Source organism: Doryrhamphus excisus, chromosome 2 (genome assembly GCF_030265055.1).
Source record: "Doryrhamphus excisus isolate RoL2022-K1 chromosome 2, RoL_Dexc_1.0, whole genome shotgun sequence".
Lineage (NCBI taxonomy): Eukaryota > Metazoa > Chordata > Actinopteri > Syngnathiformes > Syngnathidae > Doryrhamphus > Doryrhamphus excisus.
This window is the reverse complement of record NC_080467.1, coordinates 118563-145831: the sequence shown is the minus strand read 5'-3', so window position 1 is coordinate 145831 and position 27269 is coordinate 118563. Positions and strand designations below refer to the sequence as shown.

Genomic DNA, 27269 nt, shown 5'->3' with positions numbered 1-27269 from the left:
GGGTCAAGCAATGAGATTTTCCTCCTAGTTTGGCTGTCCGTGAATGCACCACAACTAATATTAATGGAAGCCAATGCAAGTGAATGTAACCTATTTACTGTAAATGGAAATGATATCGCGATATATCATATCGAATACGAGACTATCGGCAATGATGCAATCTCGGTATCGACAGCGTCGACATTTGTGTCGTCATCGATCCGCCCACCCATAAGCGGTCACGCCGGCTCGTGGTCTCATCCAAGCCACGCCGAGAGAACACGCCGATCTTCCCGCGCTGCTCCCACAGTAAGAAAATGGAGCAAAAGAGCGAAATCAACGGCCACGCCGTCCCCGCTCCCGTGGATCGGACCTCCGGGGAGAAAGGCGCCCCTAAGAGCATGAGGGAGAAGATACTGGAGTTTCTGACCAAGAACCTCCTGGTTCTCATGACGGTCTCCGGAGTTCTGGTGGGAGTCGGGCTGGGAATGATAGTCCGAAACATGGACCTGACCAAAGCGGAGATGACCTACTTCGCCTTCCCGGGCGAGATGCTCCTCCGGATGCTGAAGATGATCATTCTTCCTCTGGTGGTGTGCAGCCTCGTCTCCGGCGCCGCCAGCCTGGACACCCGCTCCCTGGGCAAGCTGGGCGGCATCGCGGTGGGCTACTTCTTGGTGACCACTCTCATCGCCTCCGGGATCGGGGTGGCCTTGGCGTTCATCATCAAACCCGGCGTGGGTGCCGGGTCACTGAACACCAACAGCCTCGGTCTGGAGAGCGTCAGCAGCGATAAAGAGACCACGGACTCGTTTCTGGACCTGGCCAGGTAATACGCTTCACATCGAGATCGTCTATACGGGATGTCTCACTGTGATTATTTGAACAGTCAAAGTAATGGTAATGGTTTTATTTCATTTGAACATGCATCAGATTACAATTGAGTGCATCCCATAATCAGTTCCCAGTTCCACATGTCCAAAAGGAGTAGGAAGAAGCAAAGCTTATTAAATCCTACCCCTCCATCTGGTACTTTTACAATCAGTAACTGTTACATTTGTTCACTTCCTGCTTTCCTAATATAGTTTAAGATTTTTTTGTGTTTTTTATTTGTTAAATTTTTATGAATTAATTAATTTTTAGCCACGTACCGAAGTACAAGGTGTACGATTTTTTTTAATTTTTAAAATGTATAATTTTTTTTAAATGTAATTTTTTTATTTTTTGTCACATAATTTATTTTATAAAATTTCATTATTTTTTTTTATTTTTTTTATTTTTATTTATTTATTTATTTTTGTCCCATACCAAAGTACGAGGTGATATGAGCATCCAATGCCATAATGGGTACCATAGTAAGTGTCAATATAGTGATATATATAGCACATCATGACTGGTTCAAGACTCTTCATCCTTGTATTTAGCAAATTTATTTTATTTATAAATTTATTAATTTTTTATTAATGGTTTTTATTTTTTTTCATTTTTTTTATTTTTAATTGGTTATTTTTACTTATGCATTATTTTAGCTGTTTTTAGTTTTATTTAAGTTCAAGGACAATCTATTATCATCAAACCATCTTTTTAGTGTGACCATTTTTTCTTCTCTGACCTTTCTGAGGTCAGCGGGCACAATGACTCAATGACCCCAATGAGGAGCAGGTCAGTGCAGCCTGATTTCAGTACGGGACAAAACCAACCCCCTTACAGTAAAAATAAAGTAAATACATTAAAAAAAACTTGTTGATGCTACTAACGCAACACTTACATGCAGACTGTTGGTTCTATTTAATTACATACAGTATTTATCGGTTCCTAAGTGATAAGTAAAAGTAGGATTTCTTATTTATGAATGCTATATTTGCTTACAACCTTGTAAATAGAGGTTTTAACATTATTAGAGCCCTCTAGACGTGAAATAACACCCCTATAGTCACCTTTACACTCCTTTTAGCCAATATAGAGGATTTAAGAGAAATAAGACATACTATATAAGACTTGTGTTCATGTGTGTTGATGTAAACATGTTCAAGTGTTGGACAGGAAGTGATGTCAGAGGTCCACCTGCTTTTTCCTCGTCTTGTGCTCCCGATGGCTTGGACTTTTCTCGGTTGTTCAACAGTCTGCGTGCATTATATGAAGAATTAAGTGCGATTAAAGGGATTGTTTGGATTTGTTGACATGAAGTGGTTAGCATGCAGACCTCACAGCTAGGAGACCCGGGTTCGATTCCACCGTCGGTCATCTCTGTGTGGAGTTTGCATGTTCTCCCCGTGCATGCGTGGGTTTTCTCCGGGTACTCCGGTTTCCTCCAAAAACATGCTAGGTTAATTAGCGACTCCAAATTGTCCATAGGTATGAATGTGAGTGTGAATGGTTGTTTGTCTATATGTGCCCTGTGATTGGCTGGCCACCAGTCCAGGGTGTACCCCGCCTCTCGCCCAAAGAAGACAGCTGGGTGTTTCAGCTTCAAGATTTGTGTGTGATATTTTACACTGCTTAATTATGACAGATCCTTTCACATGTTCAAGGATACTTTCCTTATATCTTTGTGGTGGGGGTGATGGTTGCATGCAGCTAATATTGACTTTTATGATGTGTAATTTCACTTTCTTTTTCTTAGTCTGCTGGGTACACCGTACAGTACCGTAGTGGAGTGGATTCGGGTCATCCATAGTTAGGTTGGCTGTCAGACTTGTAGGGAATTTGGGGATGTTAAAGTAGTTCTAAGGAGGGGAAAAATGGCCGGTGTGGAAGCGGAACGCTTCCTAGTACCGTACTGATTAGCTTAGCATCATGTCAGTTTATTGGTCGGGTCAGAGAAGCCCCCCCCCCCCACGCTTATGAGTTGGTTATTGTGTCCTTGTCTAGACAAGCAAAAACCTTCACATGCACGTGTGGTGTGTGCATGTGTGGTGCTCTTCGTGCATTACGGCGTTCACTTAGTGGGGGTGCGTTTGTCACCCACTGAACGTCGTAACTCGGAACGTTGTAAAACATTAATTCAGACGCTGTCGGTTTGATTGGAAAATATCAATTCAAATTGTTGCGTCGCTTGTATTATTATTATTTTTTTTTGTATGTTTTTGCTTATATTATGTTTTTGCGGGATGTCTCACTGTGATTATTTGAACAGTCAAGGTAATGGTAATGGTAATGGTAATGGTAATGGTAATGGTTTTATTTAATTAGAACATGCATCAGATTACAATTGAGTGCATCCCATAATCAGTTCCCAGTTCCACATGTCCAAAAGGAGTAGGAAGAAGCAAAGCTTATTAAATCCTACCCCTCCATCTGGTACTTTTACAATCAGTAACTGTTACATTTGTTCACTTCCTGCTTTCGTAATATAGTTTAAGAATTTTTGTATTTTTTATTTGTTAAATTTTTATTTATTAATTAATTTTTAGTCACGTACCGAAGTACAAGGTGTACGATTTTTTAAAAATTTTTAAAATGTAATTAAAAAAAAAAATGTAATACATTTTTTTTTTGTCACGTATCGAAGTGCAAGGTGATATGAGCATCCAATGCCATAATGGGTACCATAGTAAGTGTCAATATAGTGATATATATAGCACAGCAAATTTATTTTATTTATTAATTCATTTTATTAATTTTTATTAAATTTTTTTTCGTATGTTTTTTGCTTATATTATTTTTTTGCGTAGAAAAGCCGATGATAAATTCCCAGCATGTTTACAGAAGGTGTCAGGTGCTGGAGAAGAAAGTATTTAGAGGGTTCAGCTGTGTAGTCCTGACTGATTTAGGCGGCACTTGTTGCTTATCTCCACAGCAGCTGGACCGCGTGTGTGTTTTTCTTCCCAACATTACTTTTTTTACAATGTTGTTGGTTGGTTGGTTAGCTCGTTTGTTTGGCTAAGCTGGTTGCACAGTAGCGTGCACAACAACACCGCAACGTTTCGCAACAGTCAGAAGCACACGTATGCTGGCAATGATTTTCATTGATGTGTAACTTGGTGTTCACTTTGATTTCGTTCACTTTGTGACTGAACTTGTTGACCCTCGGCGGGCCCGGGATGCGTTTATGGTTACCCGACGAGGACCACCTGTGAATATGAAAGCGTATCATCGTATCGTATTCCTATGACATTCCCAACAACATCCATCTGCGCCCAGTAAAGTTTCCACTCAGGACAAGATATAGCCACCTAACCCCCGCGTCCCCTTCACTCCCCAGACTCAAACCTCCTGGCACTCCCCTTTAAGACCAAACTCCGAACCTGGGGAGCCTTCTCCATCGCTGCCCCCACCCTCTGGAACTCTTTGCCCCATTCACCCGACCTTCCCACCTTCAAAAAACAAGTCAAAACCCACCTGTTTGCCCCCCCGTTTTTTTTTTTTTTTTTTTTAGCTCTGAATGAATGTGTGGATATTGTATTTGAATGCATCGTTTACTCAGTTTTTACTCAACTCTATATTTTTATTTTTATTTTTTTCTCGACTGTAAAGCGTCTTTGAGTACTCTGAAAAGCGCTATACAAATAAAATGTATTTTTATTTATTTATTTATTATTATTATTATTAACATTGTTAATGTTTAATATTAATATTATGATATCGGTACAATTCCCCCCCCCCCCCCCCCCCCCCGAAAAAATGCTGTACACAACACATTCTGTGCTGGAGCCTATTCCAGCTGTCTTCTTTGGGCGAGAGGCGGGGTACACCCTGGACTGGTGGCCAGCCAGCCAATCACAGGGCACATATAGACAAACAACCATTCACACTCACATTCATACCTATGGACAATTTGGAGTCGCTAATTAACCTAGCATGTTTTTGGAATGTGGGAGGAAACCCGGAATACCCGGAGAAAACATGCAAACTCCATGCCGAGGGTGGAATTGAACTCGGGTCTCCTAGCTGTGAGGTCTGCGCGCTAACCACTTTATTTTGTGTTATTTTTATTTAAAAAATATATTGTATTACTTAATACAATATGAATATATCATTACGAAGATACCAAATTGAGAGTTTTATTCCATTACTATTGTAAAAAGATGCACTTAATGTACATGTATGATAATATTTACTATTTTGATCATATTTAAGTATGACCGATTACATTACATATGCTGGTTAATATGCAGGTCACATTATGTAAATGGTGATTTGTAGGCAAAATAGATGTGTCCCATTACATGCATTCTTAGTTGCCTATTTTTACCTGTTTTTATATCTTTAGAACTCACAGAAAAGACAGTGTATGATGGGCACAATTGTAGAAAAAGTGCAGTTTTCCTCTACATCCTGATATGGTTGTTTTATATATGAGTGTGCCGAGTATGCCAATCCCTAATATTCGGACAGCGTCGGTCTTCCCGTATCGGCGGCGTGTGAAACCGCTGAGGCAGCATTTATTGAGTCATCACGGCTTTATGTAGTCAAGCCCCCAGCTGTGTTCGAAGCGTGAGAATAAATGTTGTAAAAGCTTGTGTGTCTTGGCGCCGAGTCATGTGACCTTCAGGGATAAAGTTGCCCTAAACACACATGGGCACGAGGAAAGGGCCCACAGCTTCCCATAATCCTTTGTGGGTTTTACTGATAACAATGAAAAACACATTCGGCGCTGTGTCTGTGGGAAAGACCAAAGAGGTGCTGGACGTGACAAAGTCTGCGTGACTGACAAGAGGTCATCGTTGTACAAAAGTTTCTCCTCCCATTTTGTGTGGAAGTGGTTGTGTGAGGCAAACTGGTTAGAGATGCACACTGTCTTGTAAACATTGATTAAGAGGAGTATAAAGTTAAGAATAGACACAATAATATTCAATATTAGTGCAGACCTGCCAACATGTAGGAATTTGTTGTACTTGGCATGCAACGTGAAAGAGCCCACTTGGTCGGTGCCAGTTTTCCTATGAGGGAAAAAAGTCCAACATGGCAACATGTCGAGCGAACATTCATTCGGCGCCATTGGACTCCTAGCATCATTGGTGCAACTTGGCTAGCGCCATTACATTCCAGTGGATTCCAATAGGCGGATTGTTTGCGACATTTGGTTCCACTTCCACGACAAAGATAAATTAAACATTTGACAATTTTTTTTTGTCGCCAAACTCAATTTTTGCCGCCGTTACGGGCCACCACGAGCCAGTTGGGAGGCAGTTTGAGCCACCGAACGCCACCAGGCGCCTTATTGGCGACACGGCAAATTGCATTGGCACCAACTGGCACCAACTGGCACCAACTGGCGCCGGCCCAGTGGACTCTTAGCATTAAGTACGCTTGTATGCTTCACCGCTCTCCATTTTGTTGCTTTTGACTGGTTCAGTCTGTACAGTACAGATAAATAAATAGATATTATAGTTTCCCAATATAGTATTTCAAAGGGGGGGGGGGCACAAAAACATTTCTGTCCCCCAGTGGGGGCATGATAATAATTGAGAACCACTGCTATAGGTTGTGTTGGCTATAGGTAGGACTAGAGTCAAGCTAAGTTTATTTATATAGCCCTTAATCTTAACCAAGCAGATCTGAACCCCCACCCACCAAGGAAAAATGTTTAACTTATTTGGGAAAAAAGAAAAATTACTTTATTTTAATTACTTATTTTATTTTATTTTATATATTAAAAAAAAAAAAAAAATATATATATATATATATATATATATATATATATATATATATATATATATATAGGTAGGACTTATTTGGGGAAAAAAGAAAAAAATACAAATATACAGTACCACCATGAACCTACTAATTTAATTTCATTTCATTTTATTTCATTTTATTTCATTTTATTTCATTTTATTTCATTTTATTTTATTTCATTTTATTTTATTTTATTTTATTTCATTTCATTTTATTTCATTTTATTTCTTTTTATTTTATTTTATTTTATTTTAATAAAATAAATATATAAAAAAATATATAGGTAGGACTTATTTGGGGAAAAAAGAAAAAAAATACAAATATACAGTACCACCATGAACCTTTTAATTTAATTTAATTGTATTTTATTTTATTTTATTTTATTTTATTTTATTTTATTTTATTTTATTTTATTTAATTTTATTTTATTTTATTTTATTTTATTTTATTTTATTTTATTTTATTTCATTTTATTTCATTTTATTTCATTTTATTTCATTTCTTTTTATTTTATTTCATTTTATTTTTAATAAAATAAATATATAAAAAAATATATAGGTAGGACTTATTTGGGGAAAAAAGAAAAAAAAAGACAAATATACAGTACCACCATGAACCATTTACAATTGTCCTATTTGGAACTGACCTGTGCGTGTGCATGCGTTTGTGCGCATGTGAGAATACGTTCAAATTTCACTTCCTGGTTGATGTGCGGCGTGTATTTCTACAGGGAAAGTTGCAGTCTGAGTTCTTAGAAAATAGAAAACTTCTGCCACCTTGTGGCCGTTTGTTTTGGCTTAAAGCTGCACCAAACATGCGCTCTTCTATTGTGGGGTTGCGTCATCACCTCTTTATGCCTCGTAACGAGTTAAAATGTTTACATTCTCACTTCATATTCTCACTTTCTTTAGTAATGAATTGAGAATGAGATATTTAAGGTTACTTTTACCTTACACTGAAGACGTGGTGACATGTTGCCAAAGACTAACATGGACGCCACCTCCATGTTGTGCTATGGCTTGTATTTCCAATGTAAACTTTCTCAACTCAATAATAATCCAAAGAAAGTTGCATTTTGATGACAAAGGTGAGAACTAGTGTGTTTTGGACTCACCTGGTTTGAACCATCCGAGGTCCTGACATGCTCCGTGTGAGACATGTCGAACATTAACACACACGAAACACCGCAAAACAAGATGGAAGTAATGTGTGGACTTTATGGTCATACATTATCTTATCTACAAACCTTGTTTTGTTTTAATAAAAGACGAGAGAAATTGACACCAAAGATGAAATGGAATCGTGAAAAAAAGTTCATCCTTGTATGTCTAACCTCTTGTCCAAATATTTTCCAGGAACCTATTCCCGTCCAATCTGGTGGCTGCTGCTTTCCGCTCTGTGAGTGCCAGCGCTTCAATTATGACCTCATCCCGCGCTCTCTTCACCTTTAGTGTTTGTGTTCGAGTCTCCCCGAGGGAGATTATTCACTAGAATTTATTTCTGCGGCCGCACGGATGCCACTCCACGTTCATTTACAGCCGGCGTAAATCCACGCTGGTGTGCTCGCGGCCCCCGTAATGCCTCTTAATGAGGACTCGCCAACCGTTTCCATGGCGAAATCATTCCATTCCAGGCGGCCTAGCAACCCGCCTGGTCTCACTGCTTTGGAATACGGATGACTTTCTACAATCGTTATGTCTGCTAAGATGATCAAATGAGAACACTTATATGCTCAGCTAAAAAAACATATTTGTCACTATTTTAATTTAATTTAATTTAATTTAATTTAATTTAATTTAATTTAATTTAATTTAATTTAATTTAATTTAATTTAATTTAATTTAATTTAATATTATTTTATTTTATTTACTGATAATATTTATAAAATATTTTATGACTTTTAACACTTTTTTTTAGCATTTCTTTTATAGATTGACAGATACATTGATTTAAAAAAACTAGAAAACTAAATAAAACAACATCAAAATATAATATATAATATTATATAATATATATAATAAATATAAAAATTACCATAATTATAGGAACATAAAGTCATAATATTCAGAGAAAAAAAAATAATATTAGAAGAAAAAAGTCCCAATATTATGAAGTAAATATTTGTAGAATATAGAATGCAGAAACATGAAGTGGAAATACTTAAGTAAAAATAAAACTTTTGAGAATCAAGCAAAACAAATTATTGGAAAATTGGACTTATTGGAAAATTAGGTTAGAAAAAAAAGATAATATTACGAGAATCAAGTCAAAATTTTACAGAAATAAAGTCATAATACTAAAGGAAAAAATACCATCAGAAAGTAGAAATACTTGAGTTTAGATTTTTAATATGCAGCCATCATGGGGAAAAAAAAGCAGGTATCCCTGCCCTAGTCTAAAAACCGTAGATGTGAATCATATAAATCATATAATCATAAACTCAGGGACTTGTTGCATGGAGAGAAAAGCGAGTTTCAAAGTGCAGCCAGGTCACTGAGTGCAATCCGATCTCCATCCAGTCCCACCCCCCCCAATGTGGAAGAGGTCCAACTCTGGATTAAACCAGCAAGACAGATTTACATTTCATCTCTATGTTTTTTTTTTTCTTCATTTCTGAAGTTTACTAATGCCTTGTTTCTGTTATGATAACAATTGCCATAATCATCATACCAATCGTTGCGTATTTCTTTACCAGACATTCCTAATGTGTTCTACTGTGTTGCAGTACGCCACCGGCTACAAGATGGTTGCTTCAGGAAACGACACCAATGGCACCATCATCTACCAAAAGGTAGATGTATGAAAACCCGTTATAAAGATATAAAAACAGCTAAAAAAGACAAAGCAAAGAATATTCATTCTCCAGAACGTTCATTCCAAAACAAGAGTAATGCTTTTATTCATCCACTTTTGGCATGAGTCCATGGTATTTACTTTGCCATGGGTCATGATGTGCACCCCCCCCCCCTCCAGCCCCCAGGAGACAGGGGATGAACTGGCAGAACAATGAAATCCCTCCAGACAATGGCTGACTACAACCATCAGGATTTGACCCAGTCCTTTTTTGTTAATCATTATCCAGCTCAGCTTGCACAGTGGTCGAGTGGTTAGCGCGCAGACCTCACAGCTAGGAGGAGACCAGGGTTCAGTTCCACCCTTGCATGTTCTCCCCGTGCATGCGTGGGTTTTCTCTGGGTACTCCGGTTTCCTCCCACATTCCAAAAACATGCTAGGTTAATTGGCCACTCCAAATTGTCCATAGGTATGAATGTGAGTGTGAATGGTTGTTTGTCTATATGTGCCACATTATCATGTAGCTAGCTCACTACACGTAATGGGAGGAGATATTTTTTTTCACTCTATCCATGCCCTACATGATAGAGTGAAAAAATGCTATGATGAAAAAATTGCTGAGTGAAAAAATTACCACTTACACACGGAATGGGAGGAGATGTTTCTTTCACTCTATCCATGTTCTACATATTTATCCACTCTATAATGGAGTGAAAAAAATGCTCTAATGAAAAAATTGCAGAGAGAAAAAAATTACCACTTCCACACGGAATGGGAGGAGATATTTTTTTCACTCTATCCATGTCCTACATATTTTTCCACTTTATCATGTAAGGCATGGATAGAGTGAAAAAAAAATATCTCCTCCCAATCCATGTGGAAGTGGTAATTTTAGTCACTCAGCAATTTTTTCATCATAGCATTTTTTCACTCTATCATGTAGGGCATGGATAGAGTGGAAAAAAAATCTACTCCCATTTCGTGTACTGAGCTAACAAGTTCGCTTGAAATTTATTTATTCGAAACTTAAGATGCCAAAAAATTACCACTTCCACATGGAATGGGAGGAGATATTTGTTTCACTCTATCCATGGCCTACATATTTTTTCCACTCTATCATGTGGATACATGGATAGAGTGAAAAAATATCTCCTCCCATTCCGTGTGGAAGTGGTAATTTTTCACTCTGCAATTTTTTCATCATAGCATTTTTTTTCACTCTATCATGTAGGGCATGGATAGAGTGAAAAAAGTATCTCCTCCCATTTCGTGTAGTGAGCTAGCAAGTTAGCCTGAAATGTATTTATTCGAAACTTAAGACGCCAAAAAAATTACCACTTCCACACGGAATGGGAGGAGATATTTTTTTTCACTTTATCATGTAGTACATCATATTTCAATAATGTTAAAAACTGTATTTACAAAGTCCCAAACAGTTTCTCCATCACAGTTTTGAACAAATAGATCCGTTTATAATAAATCATGTTGTTTCATGGTTGAATATGATCTATTATTAGTCAATAAAGGCTGATCCTGAACCCAAGAGAAAGGCCCTACTGATAACCAAACAAGGCGGCATCCGTGACAGAAGAGCTTCAGGTTCTACGTCGTGTGTTTTCAGGTGCCCGTCGGGACGGAGGCAGACGGCATGAACATCCTGGGTCTGGTCTTATTCGCCATGGTGTTTGGCGTGGCGCTCAGGAAGCTTGGAGATGAGGGCGAGGAACTTATCCGTTTCTTCAATGCCTTCAACGAGGCAACCATGGTACTTGTGTCCTGGATCATGTGGTGAGTACTTGGAACCAGAAGGTTTCGAGTCATAATTGGACAACCATCAGAAGATAAGATGATCTTTAGAAATGTTGCATATCTACTCAGGTATATCCCTTTTGGCATCATGTTCCTGGTGGCCAGTAAGATTGTGGAGATGGTAGATGTGGTTTTATTGGTCACTAGCCTGGGGAAGTACATCTTTGCATCCATCCTGGGCCATATCATCCATGGTGGCATCATCCTGCCTCTCATCTACTTTGGTTTCACGCGCAAGAACCCCTTCAGTTTCCTGTCGGGCCTCATTACGCCCTTCACCACCGCTTTCGCCACCTGTTCCAGGTATGACTGTACTTTATTATTATTATTATTATCATCAATATTTAGGTCTCTGTTATATATTGGAGCTAACTTTATTATAGGCAAATGTAAATATTAACTTTTTCCATCTCAGCTGTGTGATAGATGCTATTTTTTTCCAATTTTTTCCCAAATATTTTCTATAATATTTCAACTTTCTTTGATAATAATCTTCATGATACTCCTTTTGGTATATTTTTGTATATTTTCTTCCCATATTACAACTTCCTAAATTTGTTTCTCTTAATATCCTGACTTAAATAATAGCATATTTTTCTTCAATACTTCATTCTCCTATGTAATAAAATAACATTATTTGTCTTCATAATATTACAATTTATTCTCATAAAATTACAACATTTTTTGTCGTTGGAATACAACTTTTTTCTCTTAATATTTTGACTTAATTTCCATATAATTACAGCATATTTTTCCATTTCTGCTGTTGTTTTTTTTTATTTCCTGTCACGTAATTATGACTTAATTATGACATCATATCCTGACTTTATTCTGTGAATATTATCGCTTTTCCACATCCGAAAATGTGTTTGTTTTGTTTGTTTCTCATAATATCACAACTTAAAAAAACACATCATAATCTAACTTTATGCTTGTCATTATAGGATGTTATTCTTGTAATATTAGGACTTTTTCTCTTAATATACTGAAGCTAAAACAAGTGCTGAATGACCCCCAGACCCCCCCCCCCCCCATTCTGACCTTCTGACCTGATCATGGTGCTGATGAAACCTTCTCCCCGTTTGTCGCCAGCTCAGCAACGCTTCCCTCCATGATCAAGTGTGTGGAGGAGAACAACGGCGTGGACAAACGCATCAGCCGCTTCATCCTCCCCATCGGTGCCACAGTCAACATGGACGGAGCCGCCATTTTCCAGTGCATAGCCGCCGTCTTCATCGCTCAGCTCAACAACGTGGAGCTCAACGCTGGACAGATCTTCACTATCCTGTAAGTATCAGGCCGATAACTATCGATAGTTAAAGCGGTAATTTTTTCATCATAGCATTTTTTTCACTCTATCATGTAGGGCATGGATAGAGTGGAAAAAAAAATCTACTCCCATTTCGTGTACTGAGCTAACAAGTTCGCTTGAAATTTATTTATTCGAAACTTAAGATGCCAAAAAATTACCACTTCCACATGGAATGGGAGGAGATATTTGTTTCACTCTATCCATGGCCTACATATTTTTTCCACTCTATCATGTGGATACATGGATAGAGTGAAAAAATATCTCCTCCCATTCCGTGTGGAAGTGGTAATTCTTTCACTCTGCAATTTTTTCATCATAGCATTTTTTTTCACTCTATCATGTAGGGCATGGATAGAGTGAAAAAAATATCTCCTCCCATTTCGTGTAGTGAGCTAGCAAGTTAGCCTGAAATGTATTTATTCGAAACTTAAGACGCCAAAAAAAATACCACTTCCACACGGAATGGGAGGAGATATTTTTTTTCACTTTATCATGTAGTACATCATATTTCAATAATGTTAAAAACTGTATTTACAAAGTCCCAAACAGTTTCTCCATCACAGTAAAGCGGTAACATTAGAGCCCTCTAGACATGCATAGCACCCCTATAGTCACCTTTACTCTCATATTAGCCGATGTAGTATACATACACGTTTCCATGCGACCCTGAACATTCTGTCGTTATTTCTAGGGTGACGGCCACGGCCTCCAGCGTCGGGGCAGCAGGCATCCCAGCTGGTGGCATCATCACCATCGCCATCATCCTGGAGGCCATCGGCCTGCCGACCAATGATCTGTCACTCATGCTGGCTGTTGACTGGATTGTGTGAGTAAAGCAGTGAATTCTTGCTAGGCGCATGTGACAACCATTGGATTAATTTGTCAATTAATCCATTGGATTAATCAATACATACAGGAAGTATGTATACATACAATACAGGAAGCCCTCGATGGTGGTGATGGTGGATAATTGGTTCCAGACCCAAATTTCAGTGAAGTAGGATTCAATATCAATAAACAGAATATTTTTGGAGTTACAGGTTTTAATATTATTAGAGGGCTGCATGGCGGTCAAGTGGTTAGCGCGCAGACCTCACAGCTAGGAGACCCGAGTTCAATCCCACCGTTGGTCATCTCTTTGTGGAGTTTGCATGTTCTCCCCGTGCATGCGTGGGTTTTCTCCCACATTCCAAAAACATGCTAGGTTAATTGGCGACTCCAAATTGTGAGTGTGAATGGTTGTTTGTCTATATGTGCCCTATGATTTGCTGGCCACCGGTCCAGGGGTGTACCCCGCCTCTTGCCCGAAGACAGCTGGGATAGGCTCCAGCAACCCCCGCGACCCATGTGAGGAAATGCGGTAGAAAATGAATGAATATTATTAGAGCCCTGTAGACATGAAATAACACCCCTACAGTCACGTCATTCATTCATTTTCTTATCCTCACGAGGGTCGTGGGGGCTGCTGGAGCCTATCCCAGCTGTCTTCGGGCGAGAGGTGGGATACACCCTGGACTGGTCACTTTTACACTTCGACTTTGTTTACATCACATGGCTGCCACTAGCATAGTGCTAGCAAGCTAACTACCTAGCCTCTCCAGCGTACTTATTCTGAACTTAAGAAAGTGTTTCAAAGAGAGTGAGGAAGACAGACAAAGTACTTTAAAGTACCATTTCCACACTGAATGTGAGGATAACTTGTTGTATGTGAATGTCGTCTTAAACGTCCTCCATTGGAGAAGCAGCAGGCCAGGGCGTTGATTTAAAAAAAGATCTGTAAGGTCAAGCAGGCTTCCTGAGATGTGCCAGCAGGTGCTGTGAAAGAAATACTTTTCCCGTGTCATCCATACTGTGGGAACGCTGTTTTGGAATATGAAGTGTGAATCCCGTGTGTGTGTGTGTGTGTGTGTGCACAGGGATCGTACAACAACGGTGGTGAACGTGGAGGGTGACGCCCTGGGTGCCGGGATCCTGCATCACATCAACCAGCAGGAAGTGAAGAAGAAGGCGCAGCAGGAAGAAGGAGGCGAGCTGGCGGAGGTAAGGGTGGAGGCGGTGGCCAACATCCAGGCGGAGGAGGAGACCTCGCCTCTTGTCAATCACCAAAGCAAAGCACCGGAAGCGACACCGGAAGCCATCGAGTCGATACTGTGAACTTGAGTTTTTTTTTTTTATGCTATTCATCGCTTTGTTGACCTTGGTACTCCGTTAATGTTGCTGATGGTGCAACGCCCGTTTGACGCGTTCCAGAAGAACGACAAATAGGCCAAACTAATGAAGTCTGTGTAGATGCTGTAAATGTGCACAAAGCTGCTGATGTTGACTGTTTTCATTCATGGTTAGTGAAGTTCAACACAAACATTCCCATTAATGTGACTTTTATGATTCCTCTTTCATAACTTTATTTGTTTTATTTTAGTGACTTTAGACAAACCTGCCTGTTTTACCTTTTAGTGCAGGGGTGGGCAAACTTTTTGACTCGCGGGCCGCATTGATATAACAAAATTTCCGGGGTTGGCAGACTATATATTTTACACGTAACAGTCCACCTGGTATTATTGTATCTGTAAAATTGTCATGCAATCTGCTATTATTATTTATTATTTTATATTTATATTTAAATATTTTAAAAATAAAAAAATATTATAATAATTAAAATAAAATTAAAATAATAATTATTATATTATTATTATGTAAAATATGCAAATATAACAATATTATTATATATAATTAATATAATAATTTGCATTAACATAATACATATAATAATCATAACAGTTATAATAATAATATAATAATTATTATTTTAATTTTAATTATTATTATGTGCTTGTGTCTCTTTTTTCAGGAGCACTTTGTAAACAACAGACCATGTCAAACAACGAAATTGATACAACCATCAAAAGGTTGGCTCAGGCCATGATGCCAGGTTGTATGTTGAGTTTAAATTAAATACTTTGGAAAGATTGGGCGGGCCGTATTCAAACACCTGGCGGGCCGGATGTGGCCCCCGGGCCGTAGTTTGCCCACCCCTGTTTTAGTGCATTTTTCATACATTCACTTTGGAAAAAAATACTTGTTGGCGGTAATCTGCTGATGTTGACCCTCACGTCAAACATTAACCCTCGGAATGGGGGAATTCGGCCCTTTTTCCCGTCTAACGATTGAGCCTGTGCCACATTGACCCATTTAGAACAGCTTTATTATTGACAGTCCGACGAAAGAAAACACGCTTTATTTATCTCCTTGTAGTCTCTAACCCGTAAAGATAGACTCCATGGCTTAGTCGTCTGAATCGGGAGTGCCCGGAAAACTAAAAATAACAAAAATAATCAGTCATTTCATAAGAATAAAGCCAAATTTAAAAAGAAATCATAACATTATTATAAACAACAAATAAAGCCCCAAACATACAATTATTTTGTCATATATCATATAAGTAATTTTGGAAAATTACTAAGAAGAATAATGGCAGAAATGGGAAAAAATGCTGTATTTTTATGACAATAATATCAAAATATCAAGAAATTTTTTTTTTAATTCTAATGAGAAAATTGTTGCAATTTTACCAGAATAAATCCAAAATATTATGAGGGAAAATAAAGTAATTTTTGTGGCATAGAGTTCAAATATTAAAGAAAAAAAATAAGATCCATCCATTTTCTATACCGCTTATCCTCACTAGTATGCTGGAGCCTATCCCAGCTGTCTTCGGACGAGAGGCTGGGCGACAGCCAATCACAGGGCACATATAGACAAACAACCATTCACACTCACATTCATACCTATGGACAATTTGGAGTCGCTAATTAACCTAGCATGTTTTTGGAATGTGGGAGGAGTTGACCAAGCGGAGAATCGAACCCAGGTCTCCTAGCTGTGTGGCCACCGTTCGGCTGTAGAGATTTAGATTTATTTAAAAAGAAGACAAGGAATTGATGCGGCCATTAAAGTGTCTATTTTTGACATACAGCCCCGCCCACCTGTTTAAATTCTGATTCTGATTGACAGCTTTTCCATCCAACAACAACTTTGGTGTGTTCAAGGACCATTGAACTAATAACATAAATATGGAAAAAAAAACACATTTACATATATTATCACATATTTGTACATTTTTATTGACTTGGGATAAATGAGATGTGTTTTGTGTTGAAAAAGTGGCCTATTTTTGAGGGGCAAATGTTGGTATTTATATTTTTTAACCAAAAATCTGCACATTTGCAAGGTCGGGGATGCGGAATCACAAATTAGCAGGGATCCACTGTACTATACTACGTATACTAGATGCCTGGAATTCTTTCTTAAATGTGTTAAACTGGATTAAAACTGTGAGGGGCATATTATAGGTTTTACTCCACGGGGGGGGGGTATAAAGTTCTTGTTTTTTATTGAGCTGCAGCACATTCTTAAAATAGAATTTAACAAGAAAACTAAACACCACAGCAGCAAACATAGGAAAATTAATAATAATTTTACAAAAAAGTTGAAATATTAAGAGAAAAAAGTTGTAATTTGATGAGAATATGTTGTAATTTCACAAGAATACCATCGTCTTAGTAAAAAAAAAAGTTGTAAAGCATCATTGCTCACGGTGCAACGTGAAGGTTTCATGTTGCTTAACCCTGTTGGACATCATGACATCATATACTCCAGTGCTCCCTTTTAATTGATTGGCAAAATTTTTGTTTTGGTGAAGAAATCCCCCAAAAAATGATATAAAGTGTTCCCTCACTATATCACAGTAAAAAAAAATCAACTATTAAATCATTATTATAATATATTATTGTTCAAAAAATATTGTAAGACAAGTTCCATGTAGTATTGTGGTCGCTGTGGTCTGACATGCCATGGCTGAGGCGAACAAGCCATGGCTGAGACGGACACGCCATGTCTGAGATAGAATGCAAAAAATGTTCTCCTCACATTCTGTGTGGAAGTGGTAAGTTCTGGGCTTCTTTGCCCTTGTTCCCCACTCCATTTGGAACGCTTTCTTAAATTTAGAATTGGAGAGGCTAACTCGTTAGCCTGCTGTGCCAGAGGTGGCCGTATGTTATGTCCCTGCAGTGATCTCGTAGATGAATAATATCGACCGTGGGGTGTTATTTCATGTCATAACCAGTTTTTTTTAATGTTCTAACTATGAAAATACTCCATTTATAAATAAGGAATCCTACTTTGTGGAAATGTACTTCATCACAGTCGGGTGGTAAACCAATTAACTGTGAAAAACGAGGGATTACTGTTGTACTGTTGTACTGTTGTAATGTATTTTTTAACATCAGCAAATCACCTACTATGGATTATGAAATCACTTAGACCAGGGGTGGGCAAACTTTTTGACTCATGGGCCGCATTGAGTTAACAAAATTGTGCGGGGGGCCAGAACATATATTTAACACACATGATTTTACGCTTATAATTTTAATAATTTTAATGATTTTTATATTTTTTAAATATTTCTAAATATTTTTTAATAATTTTTAATAATTTTTAATAATTTTTAATAATTTTTAATAATTTTTTAATATTTATAATACTTTTTAATATTTTTTAATAATTTTAAAATAATTTTTAAATAATTTTTTAATATTTTTAAATAATTTTACGCCTTGAATTATTTGTCTAATTTTAATTGTCATACTATCAGCTATATGTTCTTGTTTCCTTTTTTTCAGGAGCACTTTAAACATCAGACCACATCAAACTACGATTTATTATTATTATTTTTTAACTGAATAAGACATCCGACTTGAAAGTCATGTTGCCAGCTGGTATGTTAAAAGTTGAAATACTTAAAAGCAACTGGCGGGCCGGATTCAAACGTTTGGTGGGCCGCATGTGGCCCCCGGGCCGTAGTTTGCCCACCCCTGACTTAGACTCAAATATTTCAGTAAAGCAATGCAGCAGATTAAAGTAGAACACAAATGGAGGTACAGACTGCCCTCTGGTGGCGATAAAGGCTAAAGTCACTTCAGGGTGTGTACTTGATTAGCTAAGGAAAGCTTGTGTTTGTGAATGGTCCCTTTTTACCGTACATTTCAGTTGCATTTTCATACATGGCGGACAACATGGAGCGTGCTCCGGTTTCTTGTTCTTAAATGTTTAAGTGAGGAAGCCAAATCATTTTTTGCTGTTACGTGTCACCATAGTGTTGGATCAAGTACACGTATGCTGGAAAATGTATCATAACTTCATATTTCAATGGACTTCTTAACCATTTTGGGGGCTAGTTTTTTTTAGTTTTTGTTGAATATCTCCCAATCAATCACATGATACATATACCATATACCGTGTACAGTACATTTACAAGCAATTTATTTTGATCGTTCTAACCTTTTGTATCATTTGTACTTTCTACTGGTAATACTTGATTGTTATTAACCCTTATTTTTTGACTGAAATCCTCTGCTGGTGTTTGTGACAAGCTGTTAGAAGGGAGTGTGTGTTTTTCGAATGAGTAGATACTCGTTACGTTACTCTTAAGTTGTGTAGCTGTGATTTTTGCACTTGATGCTGTTATGTCATCATTAAAAAGAAGGCATGGTACAGCCTACTCTGTGTTTATTTTGATATATAACATTTTGGTTTCATGTCTCAGATCATCAAATAAATGTAAATATTAGTCAACGACAGACACAACAGAACACAAAACAGTTTTTTAAATGAAATCTTTTCTTATAAAGGGAGAAAAAAATCCAAACCTACATGTAACTGTGTGGAAAAGCAATTATTTCCCCCCCGTTGACTCATCCAAGAGGTCACAAAAGACCCCACAACAAGAACTGTAGGCCTCACGTGCCTTAGTTAAGTTCAGTGTTCAAAGACACTGGGCAAAAACATGCTAGAGTTCCAAGACCAAAACCACAAAAAGAACATTAGTGGTCTTTTTGGGAGGTTTTGGTTAAAGTAACACCGCATTTCAGAAAAAGAACATACAGTTCAACAACAGTAAAATATGAATAAGAGTTAGCCTTTACTCACCACTTATCAGAGGTGGAAGTGGTATAGTGCAATCATTCATCCATACGCATATGCAACATACTGTAGAACTTACTAGAAGGAAGGGGAAACAAATAATTCCAAACTATAATAATTCAAGTCATACAGTCTGGGACTGTAAAAAAAACAATTCAGTACACAATAACAACATGAACACAAGACCTGCACCAGGGGAGAGGGAAAGGAAAGTGGAGTAGAGGTGATCCCACTGCTTGTAAGCCAAATATGCCACTGTATAAATGACAAAAAAAAAAATACAAGCAGCGCTCCAGTAACCTGGCAACGTACTTTGTGACAGTTCAACACAAAGTGACCAAATAACTTCGGTTTTGTCGAGAGAGCTTATTTAGAGAGCTAAATTTAGCTTTGAAGCTAAATTTACCAATCAAAATACACTTTTGTTCCAGCTTCTAGCTCAACTGCCACACAGTTGCATTTCCTCAAACTACGGAGTGGGCCAATAGTCAAATAAGGTGGGCGCACCTTAATCGCGCATCCGGAAACTACTGCTGATAAAGGAAACTTCCTGTAATGTGTTAACTTTGACAGCCCTTGGTTAATGTCATTAATCTCTTCCAGGGAGTCCGACTCAAACCAAAATGAACTCTAACCAAAGCAAATTTTCCTATAGAAAATAATTTGAATCCAACTAATCCGTTCCAGATACTCAAAAATGTTAACGCATTTTATAGACAATTAGTTTCACATGCAGGAAATAATACAAAAAAATGAAAGGCAAAATGTTGGCAAAAATATGGGTTGCTAACTGGGGCGGATGTTAACTGAGGTACATTGGACCCTGTTGTGCGCCTAGCCTCACCTGGTCCAGCTCTCTTGCTTATCATCATGGCACACTTTCTCATCCATGGCGTACTACACTACTTTGCAGTGTATTCTGCAAAGTATACTTTGTGTGTATTCTTATGTGTTTTGTAAGGTTTTTTTCGGTGCTGCAAACAGAACAAGTAAATGGTTTCTCTCATGTGTCTTTTCAAATGTTCATTCCGTGCAGCACCAAATCGACACATTGAACAAGGATAAGGTTTCTCTCCAGTGTGAATTTTGGTGTGAGCTGTCAATTTTGTCTTTACAGAAAATCTTTCACCACAAACAGAGCACATGGATGGTTTCTCTACAGTGTGGTTTTTTAAACACTGATTTCATACAAAACCTGCGTATATAGTGAACAGGCAAAAGGTTTCTCTCTAGTGTGTATTATTGTGAGTGTAGAGAATTTTGTACCACAAACTGAACAGGCGAAAGGTTTCTCTTGTGTGTGACCTCTATTGTGTCGATTCAAATAGATCGGGGGTCGGCAACCCGCGGTTCTGGAGCTGCATGCGGATCTTTAGCACCGCCCTAGTGGGTCTCTGGAGCTTTTTGAAAAATGTTTGAAAATTGATATTTTTTGTTTTAATATGGTTTCTGTGCAGCGACCAGTCCAGGGTGTACCCCACCTCTCGCCGGAAGACAGCTGGGATAGGCTCCAGCACCCCTCGCGACCCTTATGAGGATAAGCGGTAGAAAATGAATGGATGAATGAATGAAAAAGATGGGGGAGGGAAATATATTTTTTGTTTTAACATGGTTTCTGTACAGCGACTAGCCCAGGGTGTACCCCGCCTCTTGCCGGAAGACAGCTGGGATAGGTTCCAGCACCCCCGCAACCCTTGTGAGGATAAGCGATAGAAAATGAATGAAAAAGATGGGGGAGGGAAATATATTTTTTGTTTTAATATGGTTTCTGTGCAGCGACCAGTTCAGGGTGTACCCCGCGTCTCGTCCGAAGACAGCTGGGATAGGCTCCAGCACCCTCGCGACCCTCGTGAGGATAAGCGGTAGAAAATGAATGGATGAATGAAAAAGATGGGGGAGGGAAATATATATTTTGTTTTAATATGGTTTCTGTGCAGCGACTAGCCCAGGGTGTACCCCGCCTCTCGCCGGAAGACAGCTGGGATAGGTTCCAGCACCCCTCAACCCTTGTGAGGATAAGCGATAGAAAATGAATGAAAAAGATGGGGGAGGGAAATATATATTTTTGTTTTAATATGGTTTCTGTGCAGCAACCAGTTCAGGGTGTACCCCACCTCTCGCTGGAAGACAGCTGGGATAGGCTCCAGCACCCCCGCGACCCTCGTGAGGATAAGCGGTAGAAAATGAATGGATGAATGAAAAAGATGGGGGAGGGAAATATATTTTTTGTTTTAATATGGTTTCTGTGCAGCGACTAGCCCAGGGTGTACCCCGCCTCTCGCCGGAAGACAGCTGGGATAGGTTCCAGCACCCCTCAACCCTTGTGAGGATAAGCGGTAGAAAATGAACGAATGAATGGAAAAGATGGGGGAGGGAAATATATTTTTTGTTTTAATATGGTTTCTGTGCAGCAACCAGTTCAGGGTGTACCCCGCCTCTCGCCCGAAGACAGCTGGGATAGGCTCCAGCACCCCTTGTGACCCTTGTGAGGATAAGCGGAAGAAAAAGAATGAATGAATGAAAAAGATGGGGGAGGGAAATATATTTTTTGTTTTAATATGGTTTCTGTGCAGCGACCAGTCCCCGCTTGTCGCCCGAAGACAGCTGGGATAGGCTCCAGCACCCCTCGCGACCCTTGTGAGGATAAGCGGTAGAAAATGAATGAATGAATGAAAAAGATGGGGGAGGGAAATATATTTTTTGTTTTAATATGGTTTCTGTGCAACGACCAGTCCCCGCCTCTCGCCCGAAGACAGCTGGGATAGGCTCCAGCACCTCCGCGACCCTTGTGAGGATAAGAGATATAAAATGAATGAATGAATGGTTTCTGTCGAAGGACACAAACATTCTTAACATTAAAAAAAAAAGTTTTCATTGAAAACAGGGGCAAATGTGTGTCACCGAGATATCCGATGGTCTTGAACGCAGCAGAGATGCTGCCACTTTGGTCTGGATACATATCACCTTGTTAGCAGGTTGGATGCTAGCACACACAATGCGCCTGAGCTTACCGGAGATGACACATCCATTTTAATACATTCTGTCGTCTGTCATATTTCTCGGCTCTACGCACAAAGGGGACTATCATCCAGACTTTGTTAGACATGACGACTCGCTCAGAAAGGGAGAAAGCCCAAAAACTGAACGAGCAGCATCAGGCCATTCTGTCTAAACTGCTGAGAGAGGACGACAACAAATATTGTGCGGACTGTGAGGCGAAAGGTAAATCTTGCATACTCATCGTGTGAATGACAAATGTGCGGAATAATGTCAAACCGTGTGCTTGCGTGCTGGTCGCTAGCGGTCGACCAAAGCTAGCAACGCAGCACCGTCAGCACTCTTGCTAAGTTGCTCCCGTTTTATGTCCTAAATGTAAACACTGAACATTGCTACTATGTCTCTGTCATCATCTGTTTCATGTCGTGTCATGTCATGTCCCTGAGATAAGCTTCTTTTGGCACTTTGAGTTATTTTAAATGATACGCTATCAAGCTGTATATGAGCACAGCGCCAGTAAGTATCCAACTTCCGTTACGTATTTCCAAAGTAAAATATTTAATTTTGTAGCGTAGTATGGAAGCACTCGTGTCCATTCAATTCCAAAGGGCTTTAAAGTTAATAAATACTTTGTATGATATCAAGTCTTTATGTTAATCTTTAAATTTATTTAAAAAATGTGACATATTTTCGGTTTATTAATCTTACCTTGCACAGCTTCTTAATAATACATCCGTTCATATAATGTATATGAAATATGTATTACAACGTCGCTTTGCCTTGATATTTAATAAATATATTTATATTTTAATTCAGCCCCTTTACTGATAATGTGTTTTACTTTGAAATGTGAAAATTGGTGATTCCGCTTTTGTATTGCCAATAACTTGACACGCGTTGATGACGCTGTATCAGTGTCACGTCCTTGCCTGGTTTATTTATGAGTGGAAAACATTCGTCCTCTTCAGTGTGTGTGCATCTTTATATGTTTATTTGATCTTACTCAAAGAAACTGGTCAGATTCGGGCATCAAACTGTGTCATGCAACCAAAATACTGTAGTATTCACACTTGGGAATATATTGCAGTACCACTGTATCACTGCCAGACAAGACATCAGGATTGTATTACATATTTTTATTTTTGTTTTGCGTTTGTGTGGATGTTCTGGCTTGATGTTGTCTTATGCGTTTTATAAAAAAAACAACTGAAAATATTATAATATTACAATATTATACTTTTATTGACTTCATGTATTAATCTGGCATTCATTTACAGTGTTTCTCACAGGACTGTAATCTATTTGTGGCATGGCATGGTGGGTTTCTGTGGCGCAAAGGTGATTATAGGGGTGTTATTTCATGTCTAGTGGGGCTCTAATGTTCGGATGTCACTTGTGCTTTTTCCAAAAATAAATAATAAGAAATTATCGTTGTTGACGATGGGCTATAATTAGTCAAAACATATTGAAAAACAAGTTATATGTAGTATTCTGGCCACTAGATGTCAGTAATGTTACATTGATGAGACATAGAGTATATCTTGGATTACATCACTGCATGGAGTCAACCATGGCATGTCCGACATGACAGTAAAAACCGATCCCTCCTGCGCTATTCTTTTTGCTCTTACTCTTATAATATGTTTGTTAGCGAGTGTGTATAGGTAAGGCCAGGATCTATACATTTTTGACCACCATACCATTGAATGTAGGGGAAATAAAATGATTATTCTGCTAATTTTAGTCTGCTAATAATGTTAATTCTGCTGTAATTTCAATATGATGGTTCCAGGTTGGATAGTTTTGCCATTAGAGAAACTCCTGGGTGTGTCACTGCGGTGTGGTGACTCACTTTAGCCTACAGATTCACACACACTGCATGTGTGTGTGTGTGTGTGTGTGTGAGAGAGAGAGAGGGAGAGCGAGCTCGAGGAAGGATGCTTATTGATTCCTGTTTCACTGCCTTGCCCTCCGTGATACCTCATCCCTTCCTCCCACTTAAAGACTTTAATTCACCTTTGATTGTACGTCATCTTTTCACCAATGTCATCAGATGGCATGCTTGCTAAGTAGCTGTGTGCAAAGAAGGGGGGGGGGGGGGGGTTCCATACTGGTGTCTTGGCAAGCGCCTCTTAGATGACTTATCTTTGACTCTTCCTTGCCAGTCGCAAATCAAATACACATACTTTTTGCAACTAATTTATTATGTATTGTAGTCTTAGTCTTAAGTCTTATCGCATAGAAAATGGATGGATGGATGGATGGATGGAGGGGACGCTTTAATTTGCAATGCAACATGTACAAATTTATAGTACTCAACATGCAATTTGACATCTTGAATACGCTTGTATGCATTTTCCTGGTTTCTGCCTCAAGTTCAGTCTGTACAGTACAGATATGTGAGTAAATATTGTCAGTTTCTCTAGTATTTCAAGTTGGGGAGTGGGTGAAAAAAAATCTAAATAATAACTGAGTATAACGGCACATAACTGGAGTGATCTATTTTGGAGTGAAGTAGTTTTTCGGTGTAACAATCTTAGTATTATTAATACTACTACTACTACTAATAATAACGTAGCTTGGTTAATATGCAGGTCACATTGTGTGTAAATGGAGCTTTATAGGCGGAATTGATCATTACTGTCTTGGAGTTGGACTGCTGTGTAATTCACCTTATTGCTTGTAGCACTAAATCTCAAACCAGCAGGGGGCAGCACATCCCTGGCAACCACCATGAGTCTTGTTTGCTGCATTTCATTTGACTTTTAGTTGAATCTGGCAACCTTTTATCAAGTGGGCCTTGTTTGCTGGGAACTACTGCAGTGTCACCCAATTATGTTTGCTTTCCTCAACTCTTTCCTGGAGGTATAAAAGAAATTGATGGTTATATTTTGTTGTTTTAGCCAAACTAATTCATCACTTTATTAATGCCAAAAAAACATATTTATGACATTTTACATTGTTTTCAACGGTGGTCAATATGTGTGTAAGGATCTTCTCCCAGATCTTCTTGTAACAGCCCAAGGAATCCATGACCCCGTCTAGCATTCAATTATCTTTACCCGTATTGATGGTCACCACAAGTGGACAATATTGGTGGCTTTCCTTTTTTTTGGCGCACTGCTAATTGGGAGACATAACAAACTAACAACTAACAAAAAGTTACCTACTAAGCAATGCTATTCTTCCTCAGTGTGGCCGAGCAGGCACGCCCTGTACTACTGCCAGTATTGTATTGTATGCGATATTGTGAAATAAGATCATCTGAAAGGTGAAACATTGGGAATGGTAATGGTTTTATTTCATTTGAACGTGCATCAGATTACAATTGAATGCATCCCATAATCAGTTCACAGTTCCACATGTCCAAAAGGAGTAGTAAGAAGCAAAGCGTATTAAATCTTACCCCTCCATCTGGTAGTTTTGCAATCAGTAACTGTTACATTTGTTCACTTCCTGCTTTCCTAATAAATTTAAAATTTAAAATTTAAAAATTTTAAATTTTAAATTTTAAATTTTAAATTTTAAATTTTAAATTTTAAATTTTAAATTTTAATTTTTTAATTTTTAATTTTTAATTTTTAATTTTTAATTTTTAATTTTTAATTTTTAATTTTTAATTTTTAATTTTTAATTTTTAATTTTTAATTTTTAATTTTTAATTTAAAATAAAAAAAAATAAAAAATAAAACCAAAAACCAGCATACCAAAGTAGGAGGTGATATGAGCATCCAATGACATAATGGGTACCATAGTAAGTGTCAATATAGTGATATATATAGCACATCATGACTGGTTCAAGACTCTTCATCCTTGTATTTAGCAAACATCAACTGCTTGTATTGTTTCTTGAATTGGCTCATCGTTGTGCATTGTTTGACTTCCTTATGCAATCCTTTCCATAGTTGACATAGTTCCATAGGCTTCATGGAATGGATTAATTGGATTTACACGATTTCTTATGGGGAAAAATGATTTGAATAGAGTACGGTTTGGCGAGACTCGGACCTTACCGTACAGATTGATGCTCACCAACATCAACTGAAATGCGATTTGTTCCTGTCACAAGTGAATCATAATCACAACGACTTGAAACAAGACTGGAAATAATCCACAAAGTCATTGAAATTGCAGTAACACAATAAATGGGCAGAAGCAAGTCGGCCACAGGTGGTTTGGTCTAGGGATGCGCCCAAATCCAGTACTCCACGAATCTCCACGAGCAAATAGGGAGAGCCCAATTTAAGCACTTTCAACACAACACCAACTTATGCCAATATGTGTCATCCTATATCTTGTCAGAAATAATATCAGTATGTTTTAAAAGGTGATATAGCACCCGGTCCTATGCATGCATGCACTCTGTCGGGGCTTTAATTTCATGCTCTGTTGGCCGCCTCCCTCCTTCATGTTGTAGACTTCCACAGTCCCTCTTCCGGCGTCTTTGTGTGGATGTGTGCGTGTGGTTTTCTCAGCTGTGAGATTTTGTTTGAAACCATGAATGCCCTTATGGAAAAAAAATATATTGCAGTATATTGGCAAATATAATGCAATGTATTAGGAAATATATTTCCATATATGGGATCTTATGTTTATATTTTCCAATATATTGCAATATATGCATAGATCATATATGTGTATATATTGATACATAAAAAATATCTTGCGATCAAGACCAAAAAAGGACTATATTTTTACATATATAAAATTGCATAAAATTTGGGATATATAAACTCATATATTATATATTTGGATTTAATATATTTCAATATATTGAAAG

General features: G+C 38.2%; 2 protein-coding genes across 5 annotated transcripts in view; both read left to right on the top strand.

Moving 5' to 3' along the window:
* Positions 1–223: 223 nt before the first annotated feature.
* On the top strand, positions 224–19068 carry slc1a4 (solute carrier family 1 member 4). The gene is made up of 8 exons (XM_058065156.1): positions 224–808; positions 7956–7998; positions 9326–9391; positions 11015–11181; positions 11272–11505; positions 12295–12489; positions 13206–13340; positions 14431–19068. Exons 1-8 carry the CDS (start codon positions 297–299, stop codon positions 14666–14668), a joined length of 1590 nt encoding a protein of 529 aa, XP_057921139.1. The 5' UTR covers positions 224–296; the 3' UTR covers positions 14669–19068.
* Positions 19069–22405: 3337 nt separating this feature from the next.
* The window catches only part of LOC131120076 (stromal membrane-associated protein 1-like), a 60042-nt gene continuing 55178 nt past the window's right edge, over positions 22406–27269 (top strand). For 3 of the 4 annotated variants that reach the window (XM_058065161.1, XM_058065158.1, XM_058065160.1), the window contains exon 1: positions 22406–22714. Coding sequence is in view for 3 of the 4 variants with exons in the window: in XM_058065158.1 (XP_057921141.1) it covers positions 22597–22714 (118 nt within the window). In the remaining variant the exon portion in view is untranslated. The remainder of the gene's footprint in view (positions 22715–27269) is intronic. The other variant, XM_058065157.1, reaches the window with a different exon arrangement.

Coding starts and splice junctions, on each gene's coding strand:
- slc1a4 (XM_058065156.1), top strand. CDS start 297: ATGGAGCAAAAGAGCGAAATCAACGGCCACGCCGTCCCCGCTCCCGTG. Junction 12,490..13,205: donor GGACAGATCTTCACTATCCT/GTAAGTATCAGG, acceptor CGTTATTTCTAG/GGTGACGGCCACGGCCTCCA. Junction 13,341..14,430: donor CTGGCTGTTGACTGGATTGT/GTGAGTAAAGCA, acceptor GTGTGTGCACAG/GGATCGTACAACAACGGTGG.